Below are 20,405 nucleotides of genomic sequence, written 5' to 3'. Positions count from 1 at the left end.
GCGGTATTCCCTGCCTGTCGTAAGAGGCGACTACAAGGGACGACCAAGGGATGATTGAATTAGAACCATGAAACTACTCTTGATTCGTACCATCATGCGGGGAACACCATGGGTTGCATGTACTTGCGAGTAGTATCACTAAATTGGTACGAAATAGGTTTGTGATTAGTTGCAGTAAAAAGCCTGGCCTGGTGGATTCCAGTATCCGTGCGTTGTACCCATGCGGGCAACACCGCTGGTCTGGGCGTAGCCTGTGAGTTGTACCGCTATATGAGCGGCACCGTGGGTCAGCGATGCCTGTGATTGGTACCCACTATGTGAGGAACACCATGGGAATACCGGCGCCCGTGACTAGTACACCTAGGTGAGGAACCTTACCGGTTTGCGTTGGCTATGAGTGGCGCCATTGTGTGAGAAACACCATAGGTCTGCGTTCCCTGTACGAATTGCAATACTTGTGAGTAGTACCATCTTGTGTGGACCACCGTGAGTCTTCGTTACTTTTGATCAGTACACCAAAATGACAAATACCATGGTTCTACTTTACTCGCGACATGTACCATTCTGTGGGGCCTTAGACGTGAATTTAGCACCCCTTCAGACATCAAGCATCATTGTGCTTTATAAATGGTCCCTTGGTCAGTAATACTCTAATTAACTACCTTCTTTTTGAGTCTGATCCACTGTGTTTGTTTGTTTGTTTTTGTTTTTTTGTAGGGTTCATGTCCATCCATTAATTCTTCATGATTTTATTTTATTTTTTATTTCACCGGGCGAGTTGGCCGTGCGCGTAGAGGCGCGCGGCTGTGAGCTTGCATCCGGGAGATAGTAGGTTCGAATCCCACTATCGGCAGCCCTGAAAATGGTTTTCCGTGGTTTCCCATTTTCACACCAGGCAAATGCTGGGGCTGTACCTTAAGGCCACGGCCGCTTCCTTCCAACTCCTAGGCCTTTCCTATCCCATCATCGCCATAAGACCTATCTGTGTCGGTGCGACGTAAAGCCCATAGCAAAAAAAAATATATTTTGGTCAGTGGATGAATTTGAATTTTTTGTTATTTCATTTCGTACCATTAGGGGTCGATGACCTCGATGTTAAGCCCCTTTAAACAACAAGCATCATCATCATCATCATCATCGAAATAGGCACTTAGCCTATACAACTGCCACTCGACGCTGTCCCCGAAATATCCACGGCATAGCCTGAGAGGTGCATGGAATATGCTGTGGAAATGTTCACTCAGCAGAAGTGACAGCACGCCTCAACGTACAGGATATAGTTATACATTTGTATAGGTTTAAACTTCTTCTTGTCATGATTTTGGAGTAATATATTTTCACAAAGGAAGTGGCTGGGGGAGGGAGGTTTGGGTCACGTGGCTATCAGCTTGCATTCGAGACATGGAATGAATGAAGCCCCCATCTAGCGGAAAGGATAGGAATTGTGACGGCTGCCGAAGCCTGTCGCATTCCTCTGGGTGCAAGGATGAATGGCTGATAGATGAAATGAAGTGATAGTGGAGAGTGTTGCTGGAATGGAAGAGGACAGAGAAACCGGAGTACCCGGAGAAAAACCTGTCCCGCCTCCGCTTTTCCAAACATAAATCTCACATGGAGTGACTGGGATTTGAACCATGGAACCCTGCGGTGAGAGGCCGACGTGCTGCCGCCTGAGCCAATCCGTGGTATAAACAAAGTAAATTAATGTATAATTTTAGATATGAATAAGTGTGAACACACCATTGTTAGTGCTGTCTTCGGAGAGAGAGTTTTGTTCTGGAGGCCTCACGCGGAGCACGGATATCCGTTTCCTTCAACCAACAACTTGAAGTCCTCGAATCGAATTCCAGTTACAACAGTAAATCATAGGAGAATGTCTGAATGAATCACCGAGTAAAGGTGACTCCTTGACCATGCAATGCTCGAGGTTTCCCAGACGGACGCGTTTTTTTACAGTCTAGTAGAAGTCACGACATTCGAAACAAGAAATCTGATCAAGAATTTTGAAATCCTGACGATTAAAATAGAAATCGTCAGTAAATGATGATGATGATGATAATAATAATCATCTATGATCTGCCATTGATGTTAACAGACGTAAGACTGCTAGAATTCAACTTGGCTCCTTTATTGTGCCATTAAATCTACTCTTGCGGATTAAGTTCGTTCGAAATGAAGCCCCTTTTAACTTGGCTGTCATGACGGCTGTGATAATTTTCTCCACGATTCCTGATAGAGGCTACGTTATGTATATGAAGGGCGGCGATACTGCAAACCACAAAGGAATTTCGTTGTGGTCACACAGCCAAAATTACTTTCGTAACACGGGTGTCGTTGACCTTTTGAAGCATCTATTTGAATTCTACAGGTCGTAGCACAGACCTAAATTCTGACTTGTCAGGTTTCTTAAATATTTCATTACTGATAGCTTTGTAAATACCGGGCGAGTTGGCCGTGCGCGCAGAGGCGCGCGGCTGTGAGCTTGCATCCGGGAGATAGTAGGTTCGAATCCCACTATCGGCAGCCCTGAAAATGGTTTTCCGTGGTTTCCCATTTTCACACCAGGCAAATGCTGGGGCTGTACCTTAATTAAGGCCACGGCCGCTTCCTTCCAACTCCTAGACCTTTCCTATCCCATCGTCGCCATAAGACCTATCTGTGTCGGTGCGACGTAAAGCCCATAGCAAAATAGCTTTGTAAATGACAAGTTTCAGTCCAATGAAGACAACTGACACGTATGATTAAGTAATTCCTACAGATACAGGATCTTATTCAGACTTTGCTGAAGAGCAATATTTAAAACTAATACAACTTCGAATGACAATAACATCAGCAAGTCTTTGAGAGATTTGATTTTGTCTCCTAAAACTGCGATTGCATTTTCCAAAGCGTTTCTTTGTTTCGTTTTATCGCATCTTTTACATACACATATATTTTAAGAAAAGAAGGGAACAAATTGCAAACTTGCCCCACTCATTTCTAGTAAGTTGTACTTTTTCGTTTACATCGATCCTTAACACTTCCTAAATAACCCTTCCCAGAGTTCCCACTTCAACTGTTGGCGAATCTAATATAAAGCCAAGGCAATTTTTCTTCCAGATTCTAGCCCCAATCAGTTATAATAACACAAACCAGTGTAGATAAATACATGTTTCCAGACAAAATACTGTACATACTAAATACACTAGAGTACCAATACTACTCCTACTTGACCTTACTGATTACATAAGGCCGATGGCTAAAATGACTCAGTCAACATCATAAATTTCGTTATCAGTCACTAAACGTCAAATGACTACCTGCATACATCAGTGAAAATATATTACTCTACAAGCATGACAAGGTATAGGTTTAACAACGTCCTTCGGTTTTGTACGTTGAGGCGTCATAAGACTTCTGCTGAGTCCATTCTATGCACCCTTCAGACTATCCGTGCACATTTCATGGCAGCACTGAGTGGCATTATTCTTCTTCTGCGTGTGAGGAATGTCCTAAAAAGTTTGGCAGTACCTTATTTATTTTTTTATATTTTAAATGATATTTGTTCGTGGCGTCGACCTCTGAAGATCTTTTGCCACTACTTTCACCATAATTGCGGAAGTGTAAAGTGTTGAACGTCCCCAGGCCAGGGATATTAATCATTTACAATTAAAAGCCCCTGACCCGGCCGGGAATCGACCCCGGGGCCGCCGGGTGACAGGCGGACGTGTTGCCCCTTACACCGCGGCGCCGGACACCTTATTGTTACTCCCTGTTGCTGGTTCTGATTGGATATAATTACAATAATCTGTTATATCGACAGTATGTGGTCGCCGGTTGAGAAGATAATGTAGCTTGTAGCGTAGCCGAGACTCTGGGTTCGTTCACGTTATTACAGTTACCGTTCTTGAGATCTGCCATCATATTTTGTATAAGACCAGTTCATTTTAGCAACTTCCTTATAGTTCGTCAAGGTCAGTGATATGAGTGTGTTACGCATTCGGTAATGAGTGTCGTACCGTCACGACAAGGCCTTACGCATCCTCCCGTGGAGGCGTGAAGGCCGCACGCACTTCATTGCTACCTTGAGCTCATTTCGATGTCACGTACCGTGCAGTTCGCGCAGTCCACCTGTCATTAGTTCATTACCATACAGCATGGTGAGCAGCTCGGGGTAAGTGTCACCTCTCTCTTTACTGTGTTGTTAGCCTCTGGATCACAGACGTACACTTCTTGACACACAGATCTATCTATCTATGTATGAATGTTATCATACCCCAACCTGAAGGGGTGGGGCGGGCCACGTAGAGGGTTACGCCCTCTCTCTCTGGCCAAGAGATGCGGGTGAGTTGGGGATATGTAATAGAGGAAGGAGGTGGATAAAAGAATGCAAAAATTTAAGATGTGGGGGGAAATTGGCTTCTTCGCTAAGTTTTTATTTATTATTATGTTGTATTTTCTTCTTCCTTTGTATAGCAAAGTGGAACATGTCATTTTTCGCATAGGTAATGCAAATGAATACAAAAATTTATTAGTTCTGGAAGCTAACCTAATTTAACAATTTTCGGGTAACCTGCATTTAAACAAGTGGATTATCTTGATTTGCACAGGAGTGGCACACGGAATAACTGTTAATAGAGTCCAGCTTCTCACTGAACAATACTTAAAAGAACTGACGCACTTTGGCACTGTTGATTCAAGTATTAGGAGATTTTGTTATCTTGATCCTTCGTTTTAACAGTGACATCCCGAGATTGAAATGCGTATGTGTGGTACAACCGTTGGCACTAAGAAACGTAGAAAAGTATTGCCACTGTCACGTGCACTGAGGTAGGATTAGGCTGAAAAGAAATAGAACAGGCCTTCATTACACAGTCGTTTCTATTCGGCGAAACTGGAAGTGCGTGTTTAAGCCGGTGTGAACTTTGAAAGTGCAGATTTAATGCCTGATTGGCTGCGGCTTGGAGGTGAGAAATAATTAGGGGGCGGTGGTATGCAGGGGCGTAACCAGGGAGGGGGGGAGGTTACTGGGAATTAGAACTCCCCCCCCCATGGAAATTTTACAAAAGGAAAATAAACATAAACGGATCATCAACAATGAACTAAATAAACATTCAGAGACATAATTGTTAAAACAACAGATCTGTAATTCACTTAATGCAGTGTCCTTAAAACGACAAGTCATGCATGCATGTGTTCTACAATCATTTTGTAACTAAAACCCGCGCCCCATTCCCTCATCGGCCGATCCTGGCTACACTATTGGTGGTATGGGAAGATATCCCTCAATGATAGGGTGAAAAATCGGATGAACTCAGATTGCCTGAAACCTGTTAACATAATAGAAGTACAGCACTTTGACTAAGTGTGTTGAGAAATGTGTGTTTATGTGTAGAACGATAAATATTTCATTAAGAAAGACCATAGCACGGATCGAGGTATGTTAAGTTTGACGCTGATTCTTCCGTTTTTGTTATGAAATGTGTAGTCGCTCAAAAAACATGAACGAATAGCATTGTATGTTTATCGCGTCAAATATTTTCTTACACTTAATTTTAATTGATGTAGATACCCACAACAAACATTACATTATGTTAATTTATTCTGGCTTACAGTTTGGACATTATTTTTCTCATTTAACAGATAAATTGGGTAATTTACTGTAGATCTGGAGGAAAATAATAAGGATACTGTTACAAACAAAAAAACCATTACATCTGTTGAGTCATCAGTCCATAAACTGTTTTGATGCAGCTTTCTACGCCACCCTATCCTTTTCACCTCTACGTAGCTACTACATCCTACATCTGCTCTAATCTGCTTGTCATATTCGTACCTCGCCTACCGTTCTTCCTGCTTATACTTCCCTAAAAAATAAACTGAATTAGTCCTGAGTGTCTTAAGATGTATCCTATCATTCTCTCTCTTCTCGTCAAATTTAGCCAAATCGATCTCCTCCCACCAACTTGATTCAGTATGTCTTCATTCGTGATTCGATCTATCCATCTCACCTTCAGCATTCTTCTGTAACACCACATTTCAAAAGCTTTTTCTTTCTTTCTGAGCTAATTATTGTCCATGTTTCACTTCCATACAATGCCACGCTCCAGACAGAGGTCTTTCTAATTCCTATATCAATGTTCGAATTGAGCAAATTTCTTTTCTTAAGAACGGTCTTCCTCGATTGTGCTAGTTTGCATTTTCTGTCCTCCTCACTTTTGCCATCATTAATTATTTTACTACCCAAGTAACAATATCCATCTACTTCCTTTAAGACTTCATTTTCTAACCTAAGATTTCGTGCATCCCCTGACTTCGTTCTACTGCACTCTATTACTTTTGCTTTGGACTTATCCATTTTCATCCTGTACTCCTTCCCTAAGATTCTGTCCATAACATTCAACAGTTTTTCCAGATCTTTTGCAGTCTCAGATTAAATAACAATACCATCGGCAAATCTCAGAATTTTGATTTCCTCTCCTTGGATTGTTCCTCTTCGATTTCCTTCACCGCCTGTTCTATATAAACACTGCAAAGAAGGGAGGACAAACTGCAGCCTTGCCTCACTCATTTTTGGATTCCTGCTTCTTTCTCAAAGCCCTCGATTCTTATTATTGCAGACTGATTTTTGTACACATTGTAGATAATTTTTCTTTCTCTGTATCTCATCCCGATTGCCTTCAAAATCTCAAACAGCTTGGTCCATTATATCTATAGGTGCATTTGTTTGAGAAAAATGTATCTGCGAAGAAATTATACAATACCTTGGGATCGTTCTTTTTTATTTTTTCAGGTGATTGTATATTCACACACACACACACACACACACACACACACACACACACTGATCGGCGGGATTATGACGTGACACACAAGAGAGAATGAGAGCTTCTGGAAGCACGACAGAAGTGTTATCACTTCTTATGGCAACTAAACCACCAAAATTATTGTCTTGATTTAGATGCAGTCAACTTTTGTTTGTTTAGAGGCCTTATTTTTTAGTGTTAAAATAATAACTTGGACTTTTCAGATGGAAATGTTTCATATCACTTTAGACGTTGGAACAGCTTAAACAATTATAAACCGAGCTCGATAGCTGCAGTCGCTTAAGTGCGGCCAGTATCCAGTAATCGGGAGATAGTGGGTTCGAGCCCCACTGTCGGCAGCCCTGAAGATGGTTTTCCGTGGTTTCCCATTTTCACGCCAGGCAAATGCCGGGGCTGTACCTTAAGGCCACGGCCGCTTCCTTCCAATTCCTAGGCCTTTCCTATCCCATCGTCGCCATAAGACCTATCTGTGTCGGTGCGACGTAAAGCAAATAGCAAAAAATATATATAAGAACACTCATTATACAAAAGCCGAACGAGGAATAAAGGCGGCTGTATACGGAACTGACAAGGAAGTAAAATTAAATGTACCAAACAGAGTGAGGAATGAAATAGGATAAAACCATTCGTTAGAGGATATGGACAACAATCATTCGTTGGGTTTATTTACAGATACTTAAACAATCGTCTTCATTTCTCGGTTCGCTTCTGTCTAACGAGTATTAATTCCACCATTGTAATTTGAACACCAGCCACAAGTATGTGCGGAAAAGTCCAGTTATTATTTTAAAATAAATTTGTATCCAAAAGTGTAAAAGATGCTTAATCTGCAGCGAGTACATACTACCGTTTAGGAAGGGGAATATGTGACGAATGCTAATATTTGAAATTGCATTTCCCTTCAGTCATTATCCTACAATATTCATCAAGTGGATTTTTTAAAATTCAAAAACATTCGTCACAGTGTCATACTGTTTATGTAATTTATTTAAAACTAATCTGAAAGTGTAATTTCTTGTCTGAAATTAAGAAAACAGTAGTAACAACATTAGCCTAAAGATAGGCCTATAGGTAGCGAATCCTCCATTACCTATGTCGAATTCATAACATACGTATTGGCCAGTTTTGCCAGCTCCTCACCTTTGGCAAAAAATCTGATTTAAAAGTATATAATCCTCTTTGTTCTCACCTTCAATTTTTCTTTTGTTTTACGTCGCACCGACACAGATGGGTATAATGGTAACGATGGGATAGGAAAGGGCTAGGAGTGGGAAGGAAGCGGTCGTGGACTAAAGGTACGGTCCCAGCATTTGCCTGCTGTGAAAATGGGGTAACTACGGAAAACCATCTTCAGAGCTTCCCCATGCATACGGGGAGCCATTCTTAGTCTCAGTCATTTCTAGAGAATTTTTGATTTGGTATGATGACTTTCCTTGTGCAGTGATTGGAGTTGTGGTGGCGTTTGCCTTAAGCGGCCAAAATTGCCATCCTCATGCAAACATTAATCGAATCCTCATAAAATGCGGATATCCGTTAAAGAACTGGAACTCACGATAGGCGGAGAAGTGGAAGACTTTCTTAATTTCGAAAATCGAAGACCGTTGTAGTTTGAAGAGTGTGAGATTTGATGACACGGTGACTTAATTATATCGTCTCTGGCTTCTCATAAAGGTGGTTACGGTTCGAATCCCGATCATTGCATGAGGGACTTTTGAACTGAGAAACATGTTCCCTGTTCGGATTCTACACGAAAATGATGTATCCTGTGGCTAGTAATCACTATGTTAGAGGATCGTTAAATTTCAATCTACATTAGCTAGGTGCTACCTTGCTTACTGGGCCGATGACCTTCGATGTTAGGCCCCTTAAAACAAGCATCACCTTGCTTACTTCAAACAAGGATTGACTATGAGACGTTCTGTGAATCATGACAAGGGTGTAACAATGTTGAAACACGAGATCCCGTGAAATCTCCGAAGTAAAGTAATATTGAGCGTGGTCTTCACTTGGATGGGTAATCCACGTGCTGAGAAGCGGAAATGAACTTATCTTACTGCAAGTAAACTCGGCTCAGCCCTGGTCCTGCTGGAGGTACTGACTAGGTTGCCAATGTTTGTACCTAAAGGAACTTGAATTAGATTCGGAGAGGAATTTTTGACGTGACACTGTCAGATTTCTCTTTCTCTCCAGGAACATGAGGCGGAGACTACCTTTTGAATACACCTGCAATGAGATCATGTCTAGAGTCAGTTCCTTGTGTTTTATGGCTGCATTTTCAACAACTACCAGGGAATTCCCACTTACGACGTGTTGACTGTGTTAGGTACATCCGGGACTGTGTTGCTGTGGGCGACACTTGAGACGTAGGAGGGGGAAAGAGTGGGCTCCTAGCTCCTCTTTTTACATTCGCTTGGTAATCACTCACTTTCGTAGCCGAGCACGTTTAAGTCATACTCCACCGGGCGAGTTGGCCGTGTGGTTAGGGGCGCGTGGCTGTGAGCTTCCCATTCCTAGGCCTTTCCTGTCCCATTGTCGCCATAAGACCCATCTGTGTCGGTGCGACGTAAAGCAAATAGCAAAAAAAGTGCTTCCTTTTAATTTCATCTCTGCCCTCTAATATCCTCTAGGAATAGCACAGGACAACTTTGAACTTGCATTCGGGAGATAGTGGGTTCGAACCCTGCTGTTGGCAGCCCTGAAGATTTTTTTTCTATGGTTTCCAATTTTTACACCAAACAAATGCTTAATTAAGGCTACGGCGACTTCCTTCCCACTCCTAGCCCTTTCCTATCCCATCGTCGGCATCAGACCTATCTGTGTCAGTGCGACGTACCACAAATTGAAATTTTAAAAAAAGCACGGGAGTTACCCAACCGTGTGTCTTCAGACCCGTGAGTGACGTAACTTGGCTTCTTACCAAGCTGGCTTTGGTTCGAGTCTCACCTAATGCAATAGAGAGTTTTGAGAATAAGTCACGTCCCTATGGTTCAAACTCTGCGAAAAACTGTGGGTCCCATGGCTATGTACACGATATCAACAGTTACATAAAACTACAAGTTGGTTTGCTTGTTTCGGGTTCGATTCCAGCTAGACCATTATTAGAACGAAGGTAACTCGGCCAATGATGCCATTCTAGAATGGACTTTTCCTTTTTCACATCCATTTGAATGCTGGGATGGTACATGTCATATAATGTTGTACGGCTGCTTGGTTTTAAATTATAGCATCAGTAAATTACATATTTATTTATTTGTACAGGCTCCAGAGATACACAATAAATCATACATGGCTTCCTTATGGTGGTCGTAGTTTGGAAGTGTTGCTTGGTGTCCATTTTCTTTTTTGAGCCCTGCTGTACAAGGATTACTCCTAAAAATTAATTCGCTACTGATATCTAAAAATATACTTTTATACTGCCAAGTTTCTTTCTGGTTTCATTAAGTGTCCACGTTACGTGATCGCTGAGAACTTTCATTTTCTTGCCTCCTGGCTTTCTTAGAGATGACGTTGTTTTTAACTGGTCCATGACTTCTCTCAAGTAAAATACACAATTTGAATGTGTAGTGAACGGACGCTCCTAGAGCACGGCGAAAAGGATGTGGAAAATATCCAGCACATGATATTGAGTACTACTTGAGGAAACCTTAGGGAATGGTGTATGTTGGTGACTACCGGGAAGTTAAGAGAGTTACCGGATTCTCTCTCAAAAGAAATCACAACTCTGTTATCTCCCATCTGAAATCCCGCACGAGTTCCCTAACGTGCCAGTAAATCTGCAGCACGAGGCTCGAGCACTTTCAGATACTACACTACCGAACTGAGGTGGGATTTATCCGGTGTACTCACCTCCATCTCTCTGCACCGAGAACGCTTCTCACACGCTGGCTTATATGACTGCTTATAACTTGTGTTTGAAAACTGAAACAGTGATCGGATCGCGACTCAGAGTCGGGACATTTATCGTCACATCAAAGGGAAGATACGTGATACAGATATGGACGGTGTAGACGGGAGCGTCTCTCCAGTCATCGTCCATGGTACACCTACATTAGTCTCCCTACCCTATACTTCACCTCGACTTCGTTTAGTTAGCAATGAACCCTTGTGGAACAAAAAGAAAAACATGGCGCAACAGCTCCGAAGAGCCTTGGCCTACCAAGCGACCGCTGCTCAGCTCGAAGGCCTGCAGATTACGAGGTATCGTGTGGTCAGCACGCCGAATCCTCTCGGCCGTTATTCTTGGCTTTCTCACCGTCAAATAGCTCCTACATTGTAATCACGTAGGCTGAGTGACCTCGAACCAGCCCTCAGATCCGAGTAAGAATCCCTGACCTGGTCGGGAATCGAACCCGGGACTTACGGGTATGTGGCAGGCATACTACTCTTCATCGCGAGGCCGGCACCCTTGTGGAATAGCTTTCCCTAACACTGTTAATTTTTGTAATGTGTTCAACAATCAAGGGTAATAGATATTCGAATTTCGTCGTAACATAAAGGTGAAGTTTTTATATCGACCATTAACTGGCTGGAATTGCAAGCCGCGTAAATTCAAACCCTCATGATTTTTTCTGTTGACAAAAACCCGCTCTGTCCAACATCGCTGTGATCTTCTCGATGTATTATTTAAAATATAATGAATGAAAATATAGCTCGCAATAGCAAACTGACAAAAGTCTGATTTTTGGAAAACAATTGTACGTATGGCCATTCTTGTTACATGATATTGATACACATTGGAAACGGGGCATTATATTACGCATCATATCAACTTATGATACAGATATGGGATACAATGATCTGATACAAGTGTTGATGCACCTTTATATTCAACCATGTTTGTCTTGTGTTCATCAAAGAGATTCATTGTTAACTGATGTAGAGGAGGACTCCATGGTCATGCTAGAACTCTGTATCTCCTGGAAGTTGTGATGACGTTGGCTAAGAGAAAGCGAGTGGATTGCCAAGATAATTACAAATACTACTCTGACTTAGAACACATAATGCGCTGAGCATTGCTGAATTGTGAGAGTAAAATCGCAACTGCGAAGGGACAATGGAAGGTTGAAGACTGCGTTAAGAAATTTTCCCTTTAGTGATAAATGCCTTTGAATACTTTTTAGAAATGATACGTGTTGATGAATGCGTATATTACTAATATTAAAGTGTTAGGAATAAAGGGAATAAGCAAAATAAATACACTGAGGGTTACTGTAATTAGCTGCCACCCCCCGGAGGCCCGGGTTCGATTCCCGGCTCTGCCACAAAATTTGAAAAGTGGTACGAGGGCTGGACCGGGGTCAGCTCAGTCTCGGAAGGTCAACTGAGTAGAGGTGGGTTCGATTTCCACCTCAGCCATCCTCGATGTGATTTTCCGTGGTTTCCCACTTCTCCTCCAGGCCACGGGCACTTCCTTCCCTCTTCCTTGTCTACCCTTTCCAATCTTAACATTCCCCCCACAAGACCCCTGTTCAGCATAGCAGGTGAGGCTGCCTGGGCGAGATAATGGTTCTCCTGCCTAGTTGTATCCCCCAACTCAGTCTCACGCTCCAGGACACTGCTCTTGAGACGGTAGAGGTGGGATCCCTCGCTAAGTCCGATTGAAAAACCAACCCTTGAGGGTAAATAGATTAAGAAAGAAAGAAAGAATACACTGATGCCATTAAACATGCTATATATTCAACATTAAATTTCAGGAACCTTAATTAACAAACCGGTCGGTAATTCGTTATAATCGATGTTTCGTTTGTGCATACTACATTTGCATTCACTCGTTGTATTACAGTAGAACCTCGGTTAACCGAAAGAAAACGGGGGCTGGGGGGAAGGGTTTCGGAAAATAAAAATTACGGATAATAGTGTCATTTTTAGAAGTTAAGAATCTTTTTTTTTTTTTTTTAGGTTTAGATGAAAGTAAATGAAGACAATAAGCTACATATGTAGTACATTGTTGGCAAAGTATTTGAATACTGGAAAACCCAAACTACACAACTGTGTTTAAAAACAATGTTCGATTGTGCATGTACAGTAAATATGCATTAGGCCCTACGGCTTTTTCTGAAAACGTCTTCTACTTTCTTTCTCTTATTTATTTTCCGATCGTTTGCTAGCCGCTATGTCATGTTGCCGTTTTCATTAGCAGAACGTCAGAATAACATAACAAATTATATTTATTTACTTCGTTCTTGTAATTTAACCACACATTTCCCAATCGTTTCGGTTAATCGTGTCTCCGGTAACGGAGGTTCTATTGTATATCCAAAATGAGATCTTCAGGTACAGTAACCAATGTTGTTGCTTGCCTAGCAGCACCCAGGGGTCACGAGTACGCTACTTTAATATTAAACCTACGGACATGAAGCAACCGAAAACCCAGTTATTTCTGTAGTCACTGGAGTCACATAGAGCATGCCTGTTCAGTTAGCGGGCCAAGTGCGGCTCGCGAAACCCCTAAGACTGGCCCCTGTACAAAATATTTCATTATATTTATTTAATTATATTTGTTTAATTATTTATTTATTTATTTAATTAGTTAGTTAGTTAGTTAGTTAGTTAGTTAGTTAGTTAGTTATAAGAAATCAATTCAGTCTCGACCTGAACCTGAAGTTTTGTCGAAAACATTAGTAAAGAAGCTTCAGGCAGATCTAAACATTCGCGCATTTGAAACTTGGGGAAGGCATTACCTGGACAGTCTTCGCAGATGTTTCTGACTCCAACAACTGGATTTTTAACAAAACTAGATTATCCACATCTGAATGAATCACCTGTCTTAAAATGAACGTAATCGTGGTGGCTGACCGGATTATTTCAAGCAGATCCTTAGACGGTACACGATGCAGACACTGCACCGAGATTTAATCTCTTGTAGGCTCTACATGTCTTAGGATTCTGTGATAAAGGAACACTACTACGTAATTCACGCCATCACAGGTCTAAGATCAATGATGGTTTACGACAGAAAGGGTGGGAGGTGCACGAGGAAACACCATACGTTTCCTTGGTGGGTCTATTAGAAGAGTTGATATTATTGCTTATTCTAACACCTCTAAGCGTGGCATAATGACTGACCCTCCTGTATATTCGAAGTTGGCCTTCAACAAGTTGAGAAGGTGGATAAAAAAATATGTGAAGCTATTGTTGACTATTTCAAAGAAAAATTTATGCTGAAATGTACTGCTATTTGTAGGATCACCTGTTTTTTATATTTAAAAAATCGTTAAAAATATAAAATTCCTGCTTCTATAAGAGGTGATATAGTAATCATTGTCCTAAAGAAGAGTTGTCAAAATCTGAATCACCATCTTAATCTACAACATTGGACGTTGTTTATCAATATATTTATATCGTATTCTTTTTTCTTTATGTTTATCATTTGTGTTTACTGCTGTGTATATCCTTTCTTTCTGCTTTCTTTCTTTCTTACCCTCCAGGGTTGGTTTTTCCTTCGGACCCAGCAAGGGATATCACCTCTGCCACCTCAAAAGCAATGTCCTGGAGCGTAAGACTTTGGGTCGGAGGATACAACTGGATAGGAGGACCAGTACCTCGCTCAGGCGGCCTCACCTGTTATGCTGAACAGGGGCCTTGTGGGGGGATGGGAACATTGGAATGGATAGACAAGGAAGAGGGAAGTAAGTGGCCGTGGCCTTAAGTTAGGTACCATCCCGACATTTGCCAGGAAGAGAAGTGGGAAACCACGGAAAACCACTTCGAGTATGGCTGAGGTGGGAATCGAACCCACCTCTACTCAGATGACCTCCCGAGGCTGAGTGGGCCCCGTTCTAGCTCTCGTACCACTTTTCAAATTTCGTGGCAGAGACGGGAATCGAACCCGAGCCTCCGGGGGGGGGGGGGAAGCTATCACACTAACCACTACACCAGAGAGGCGGAGTGTGGTGGATACACTGAGCCTTTTGGGGCTACCTCCATCGGGAGGGGGGGGGCAGTTATGTTAATAAAACCTAAAGTTAAAAGTCCTGAGCTAGAGGTTTGTGGAGAGATGCCCTTGTCGACATAATGCAACTTTGTAGGTGAATACTTTCACGCTGACTCACAGAGTTGGAACTTCGGTTATCAGAGTGGGAAGTCAGCAGCTAAGAGGCTGCGTTATTACGCCACCCAGCTTTTGAAGTTCAGTAAATAATAATAATAATAATAATAATAGTGCTTCCGCGGTTCAGGCGACAGCGCGCCAGCCTCTCACCGCTGGCTACCGTGGATCAAATCCCGGTCACTCCATGTGAGATTTGTGCTGAACAAAGCGTTGGCGGAACAGATTTTTCTCCGGATATTCCGGTTTTCCCTACCATCCTTCATTCCAGCAAAACTTTTCAATATCATTTCACATGTCAGTCAATAATCATTGCCCCAGAGGAGTGCGACAGGCTCCGGCAGCCGGCACAATTCCTATCCTCGCCGCTAGGTGGGGGCTTAATTCATTCCATTCCTGACCCGGTCGAATGACTGGAAATAGGCTGTGGATTTTTATTTTCAACAACAAAAACAACAGTAATAACATATATCTGCGCAGTTTGGGTCACGCAGCTGTCAGCTTGCATTCAGGGGATAGTTGGCTCGAACCCCACTGTCTGCAGCCCTGAAGATGGTTTTCCGTGGTTTCTCATTTGCACGCCAGGGAGATGCTGAGGGTGTACCTGAATCAAGGTTACGGTCACTTCCTTTCCACACTTGGCCCTTTCTTATCCCATCGTTGACGTAAAACATATCATTGTCGGTGCGACGTAAAGCAAAATAATAATAATAATAATAATAATAATAATAATAATAATAATAATAATAATATTATATTATTATTACCGTCATCACCATCTGAGGCAGCTGGCTACGTTGTAAGGATCTTGTAGCTTGTGCGTTTCCATTCGGGAAATATTGGTTTCGAATGTCACAGTCGGCAGCCTTGAAAACAGTTTTCCGAAGTTTCCTGGTTTCACGCCAGGCAAATGTTGTACCATAACTAATGACAGGACCGCTTCCGTCTTAGTCTCAGAGGCACCGATCACAGAGAAGCTTCTTGTGTCAAGGGGATCGTTAAACAGGTAGAAATAATAGTATTCTTTACATAGGTCTGTTTTCAGGTCGACTTCATTGCATGGGGGTGGAATGTAGGTGAACTTAAGTTAATGAGAATAATTGGTTGTAAAATCGAGGACAAAAATATTACTGTTTTTCCTCATCTTGTAAATGTAATTCTGTCAGACAAACTACACAAACGGGAAAACGGAATCTTCCCTTGAAAGTCCCGCTACGCATAAACAGTAGAATGGGACAACAAAAAAATATGTTCGCATGAAAAGTTAAAAACAAGTGTGTTTTATACTGACGATTAACCCTTGCTTTTGTTGCTTGGTAAATGAACATGTCATAGTTATAACTAACGGAAAAAACCTTTTCGCTCATATGAAGTTCTGTTCAGATATTATTGAACAGTCATCAGATTATTGATTTTCCTTTACATGTTCCTCAGCTTTCCCTCCCTAACTGATCAACAGTGTCTTAGGTTACCGCGTTCCATGGACCACACCTTGCGAGCTCAGTCTTCTCATCCTCCCTAAAACGAATGTCCAGTGCGGCAGGTGACAGCGGCTTGTGACGTCACAAACATTCCATCGCGTGATGCAATAACTTGTAAACATTTGCTAACCATTCGGCTTTAGAGATTCTCCTAGTATTGTTAAAAGCCGTTCCAGGTCACTAACACCAGTACACTATGTCCAACAAAGTAAATGTCCTGACAGCCTTAGTCGTTGGGACGTCCTCGTGTTTCCAAGGCTGTGGGGTACGATCCCGGCTGAGGATGGTGGCATATGAGGGTGCTTAAATGCAACATGTTCGCACCATTGGCTTCCTGCAAGGCAACATTCCGACACATTGGGCGTCTCTTAAAATCAGCAGCAGCTGATTATACATTCCAGGTATTTTTTGGGTCGTTTGAGTGTTGGCTGAGGTTCAAGTTCCGATGCCCCTGCTGACACCACGTGATCTTTCCGGTGAAAATTCCAACCGGGGACAGGAATCAATCCGCGGCCGTCCGGGTGGAAATCCAGTAGCTGAGCCACTGAGCTAATCATTTAAACGGGCATTATTATTATTATTATTATTAGTAGTAGTAGTAGTAGTAGTAGTAGTAGTAGTAGTAGTAATAGTTTTAATTATCATTCGAAACATTCAAACTCAAAAGTAGTCAAGGTTGGGTATTTATACTATAGTCGGTCCTAGAATTAAAGTAAATTGTATTTGGGGGTGTTGATCGAGGGAGATGTAATGCACGGTGAAATTGAAACGATAATTTTATTATAAATACAGATGGGAGCAGAAAATATAGCATGAAGCAGATGCTGTGATTAAACCAGTAAGAGATACATTTTATAATACTTATAGTGAACATATCTTTAGTGCATGTGTCTGTTAGGTCATCAGCCCAGAGGCTGGTTGGATCCTCAAACAGCACCACCAAAGGTTATGCAATTATAGAAAAACCACAAAAACCAATGGCAGTACCAAAATGAGGCGTAGTAGGCAAGATGAGGAGTGAGGTGGTTTGCCATTGCTTTCCTCACTGGACCGGACAGTGCTATTGTAGCACGACTAACCCTATGAGCAACACCTTTCATGACACTCAGACGAACTAGTTGTGCTCTGAATGTCATTACTCAGCACAACCCATACCCCAGCAGCTTCCATATTGTCACAGCCGTGGATGAGACTGGGACTTCAGTGGAAGCTACACTTTGCTCTGGTCTGTGCCAAGAGATGGATGCAAAAGTACTGTATCCATCAAGAATGACAGCAGGCATCTTTAGTGTATATGATGTTCAGTTGAACAGTATAATAGCTACTGTACCCTATACCGTATTTTTTGTATGTAGGACACTTTTGTAAAGGACATTTGTGCATTGGACATTGCGACTGATATAATCCTTAAAACATCTCAAGAATTCTTTAAACTTCATTACTTATTACTAGGAAGATACCTCCACGCGACTTCCTTCTCGGATTTCCTTACAATGGCACTGTTCCCTCTTCCTTCGTTCTTAACTTATCCTAGCGTGTTCTGCGCCAACGGACATACCTGATCTTATGACAGCTAACAGGTATCCTGCAGCTAGCTACTCGTTTACACACGCCGAGTTTCACTCCAGTGAAAGTGTCAGAGATTTGTAAACACGTCAACGAGTGGATGATGTGGGGAAAAAATGGAACAGCAGAAAGAAAAAACTACTGGCCATCACTTCAGTATTGATCTCGCTATTGTACTTGCGACTGAATGTGTCAGCTGTTGTTCGTGTGGAACATGCCCGAGGCTCTTATTCGTAATGCCCTATAACTTTCACAATCTGCTCCTTAATAGCTTCTTTATACCCCGATATAGGCCTGCAGTGTTCTGTCTTATACTGAAATTTCATTCATCTCGTTAAAAGACTGGTCATTACTTCTTCATTCCTACAGTCTGATTATCAGCAGCTGATAAGTCTCCAAAATCGTCATTTTGTCCTCTCAAGTGTTCCATTTCGAACTACGAGGGCAATAAAGGAATTACTACAGTTCACTCAGCTAGACTTTTTATTGAGGTGTGTTGCGTAATACTGAATAAAGGATTAATTTTTCCTGCTGTACACTTCATTGTAATGAATATTGGGGTCCCAATATGTATAAATTGGACGATTATATTTGTAAACCCGGGATTGCAGCTATTCGGCTGCTTTGTAGTGAATTCGCACGTGGAGCGAATGTAATTCGATCCCAGTGATATCATCGCTTCTTTCTCACTAAGGTGGCCACGGATCGAATCTCGTCTAATGCATATCGTCGCTGCCGGGACAAAACCTCCTATGTGAAATATTTTAGCTTAGTACTTTGGCCGGTAAGGTTCTGTCCTCTAAGGTGCAATATTGTGTGAACATTGTCAAGGTATTCTCGCTCTTCATAATGTACGTACTGCGGGTCAGTATATCTCCAAAAATATTCTCACATAGGAGGTTTTGTCCCGGCAACGACGATATGGTATTTCCGACATGTGAAGTCACATACGAGTGGTTCGGATTCAACGTAAAAATGAGTTTTGTGCCTATGGTCACGATATCAACAGTCACGTAAATCTACTAGCTTGCTTGTAGTTCGGTCCTGTGCTCTTTACATAGTGAATAAATAAATAAATAAATAAATAAATAAATAAATAAATAAATAAATCTCCGAGTGCAATGTTATTTTCGTCACTATGTTTCGGAATTTGGAAACCTATTTCTTTAATGTATTTCTCAATATGTTAATTCTTAATAATAATAATAATAATAATAATAATATAATGATATTGGCTTTTCGTCCCACTAACTACTTTTACGGTTTTCGGAGACTCTGAACTGCCGGAATTCAGTCCCTATGGAGTTGTTTTACATGGCAGTAAATCTACCGACACGAGGATGACGTATTTGAGCACCTTTAAGTACCTCCGGACTGAGCCAGGATTGGTCAGAAGTCCAGCGTCTCAACTGTCTGTTATAATTTTTTCAGACTTGTTAGTTATCATACTTTTAATTTTGTAATGCATACAAATAGTTCTATTTATAAACATATATGAAAAAGACATATTTTTTGTGTGTTCCAGTGGGCTGAAGCAGTGCCACTTGTGACGGATCATGAAGGGCTGGTTTGACGCATTCCGGAACGATGGCGGCCCCACATTGTATAGTTACAGCAATCGTACGCCTGTTACCGGTGATGTCCAAACCATTACACTCTACCTCATCTTCTTCACTGTCTTCATCGCCTTTCTCGTAATCTTCCCGGGTGTACGGAAAGAGGTAAGTTACACTTTCCTGATGCTTGGGTTTATATTTTGCCATTCTTGTCTATCAATGGGGTGGTATTCTCAAGAGGAAGGGCTACTACTGTACAATTAAAACCACTTTGACTTCCTGTTTAAAACTTGCAATCATGCTTAAACAAGGACTGAGATGTGGCTAAAACGAGCATGAGTAAATTACTGCAGTTTGGAACGTCTGATGACGCCACATATAGCCTACTATGTACGTTATTACAATCCTCCGCAGACTTTTTATATCGCGGCCTCCTTTTGGGGCATAATACTTCTTGCGGCCCGCTTTACTCTTCTTTCCTTCCTCTCGATACTCATATTGCACAAAAATCCGGCTCACGTTAATTGTTAATAATAATAATAATAATAATAATAATAATAATTATTATTATTATTATTATTATTATTATTATTATCATCATCATCATTAACTACGGTTACGGTTTTCCGAGACGCCGAGGGGTCAAATTTTACCCCCCTCCCCCATCCCCAACCCCGAAGAAGTTCTTGTGTCTGACGGTAAATCTAGCAACTCGAGGTTGGCGTATATGAGCACCAGATTGACTGCGACAACTTGCGTTCAAAAAACCAGCGCTGTGCAATCCTCTGCCGGCTTACCCCTACATAGAGGTTGGTATGCAGTTCCTTTAAAAGATCCATAAAATACACTGCTTTCAGCAACGGTGTTGTGGTGGGTTTTTTTGCATATATTTGACTTTTAAGCATGTTCAGAAGTTTATCAACGTAATCTCCGCTATGCTTGGCAGGGG

At 41.8% G+C, this 20,405-nt stretch overlaps 1 protein-coding gene across 3 annotated transcripts in view; it reads left to right on the top strand.

Moving 5' to 3' along the window:
- LOC136864770 (dual oxidase maturation factor 1) overlaps positions 1 to 20,405 on the top strand; it is a 563,446-nt gene that overhangs the window by 279,371 nt on the left and 263,670 nt on the right. For all 3 annotated transcript variants that reach the window (XM_067142138.2, XM_067142137.2, XM_067142139.2), the window contains exon 2: positions 19,426 to 19,621. In XM_067142138.2, coding sequence (XP_066998239.1) covers positions 19,457 to 19,621 — 165 coding nt within the window. In that variant the 5' untranslated portion in view covers positions 19,426 to 19,456. The remainder of the gene's footprint in view (positions 1 to 19,425; positions 19,622 to 20,405) is intronic.

This window comes from Anabrus simplex, chromosome 2, assembly GCF_040414725.1.
Source record: "Anabrus simplex isolate iqAnaSimp1 chromosome 2, ASM4041472v1, whole genome shotgun sequence".
NCBI lineage: Eukaryota > Metazoa > Arthropoda > Insecta > Orthoptera > Tettigoniidae > Anabrus > Anabrus simplex.
Note: the sequence above shows the minus strand (reverse complement) of the source record. Positions and strands in the feature narration are given on the sequence as shown.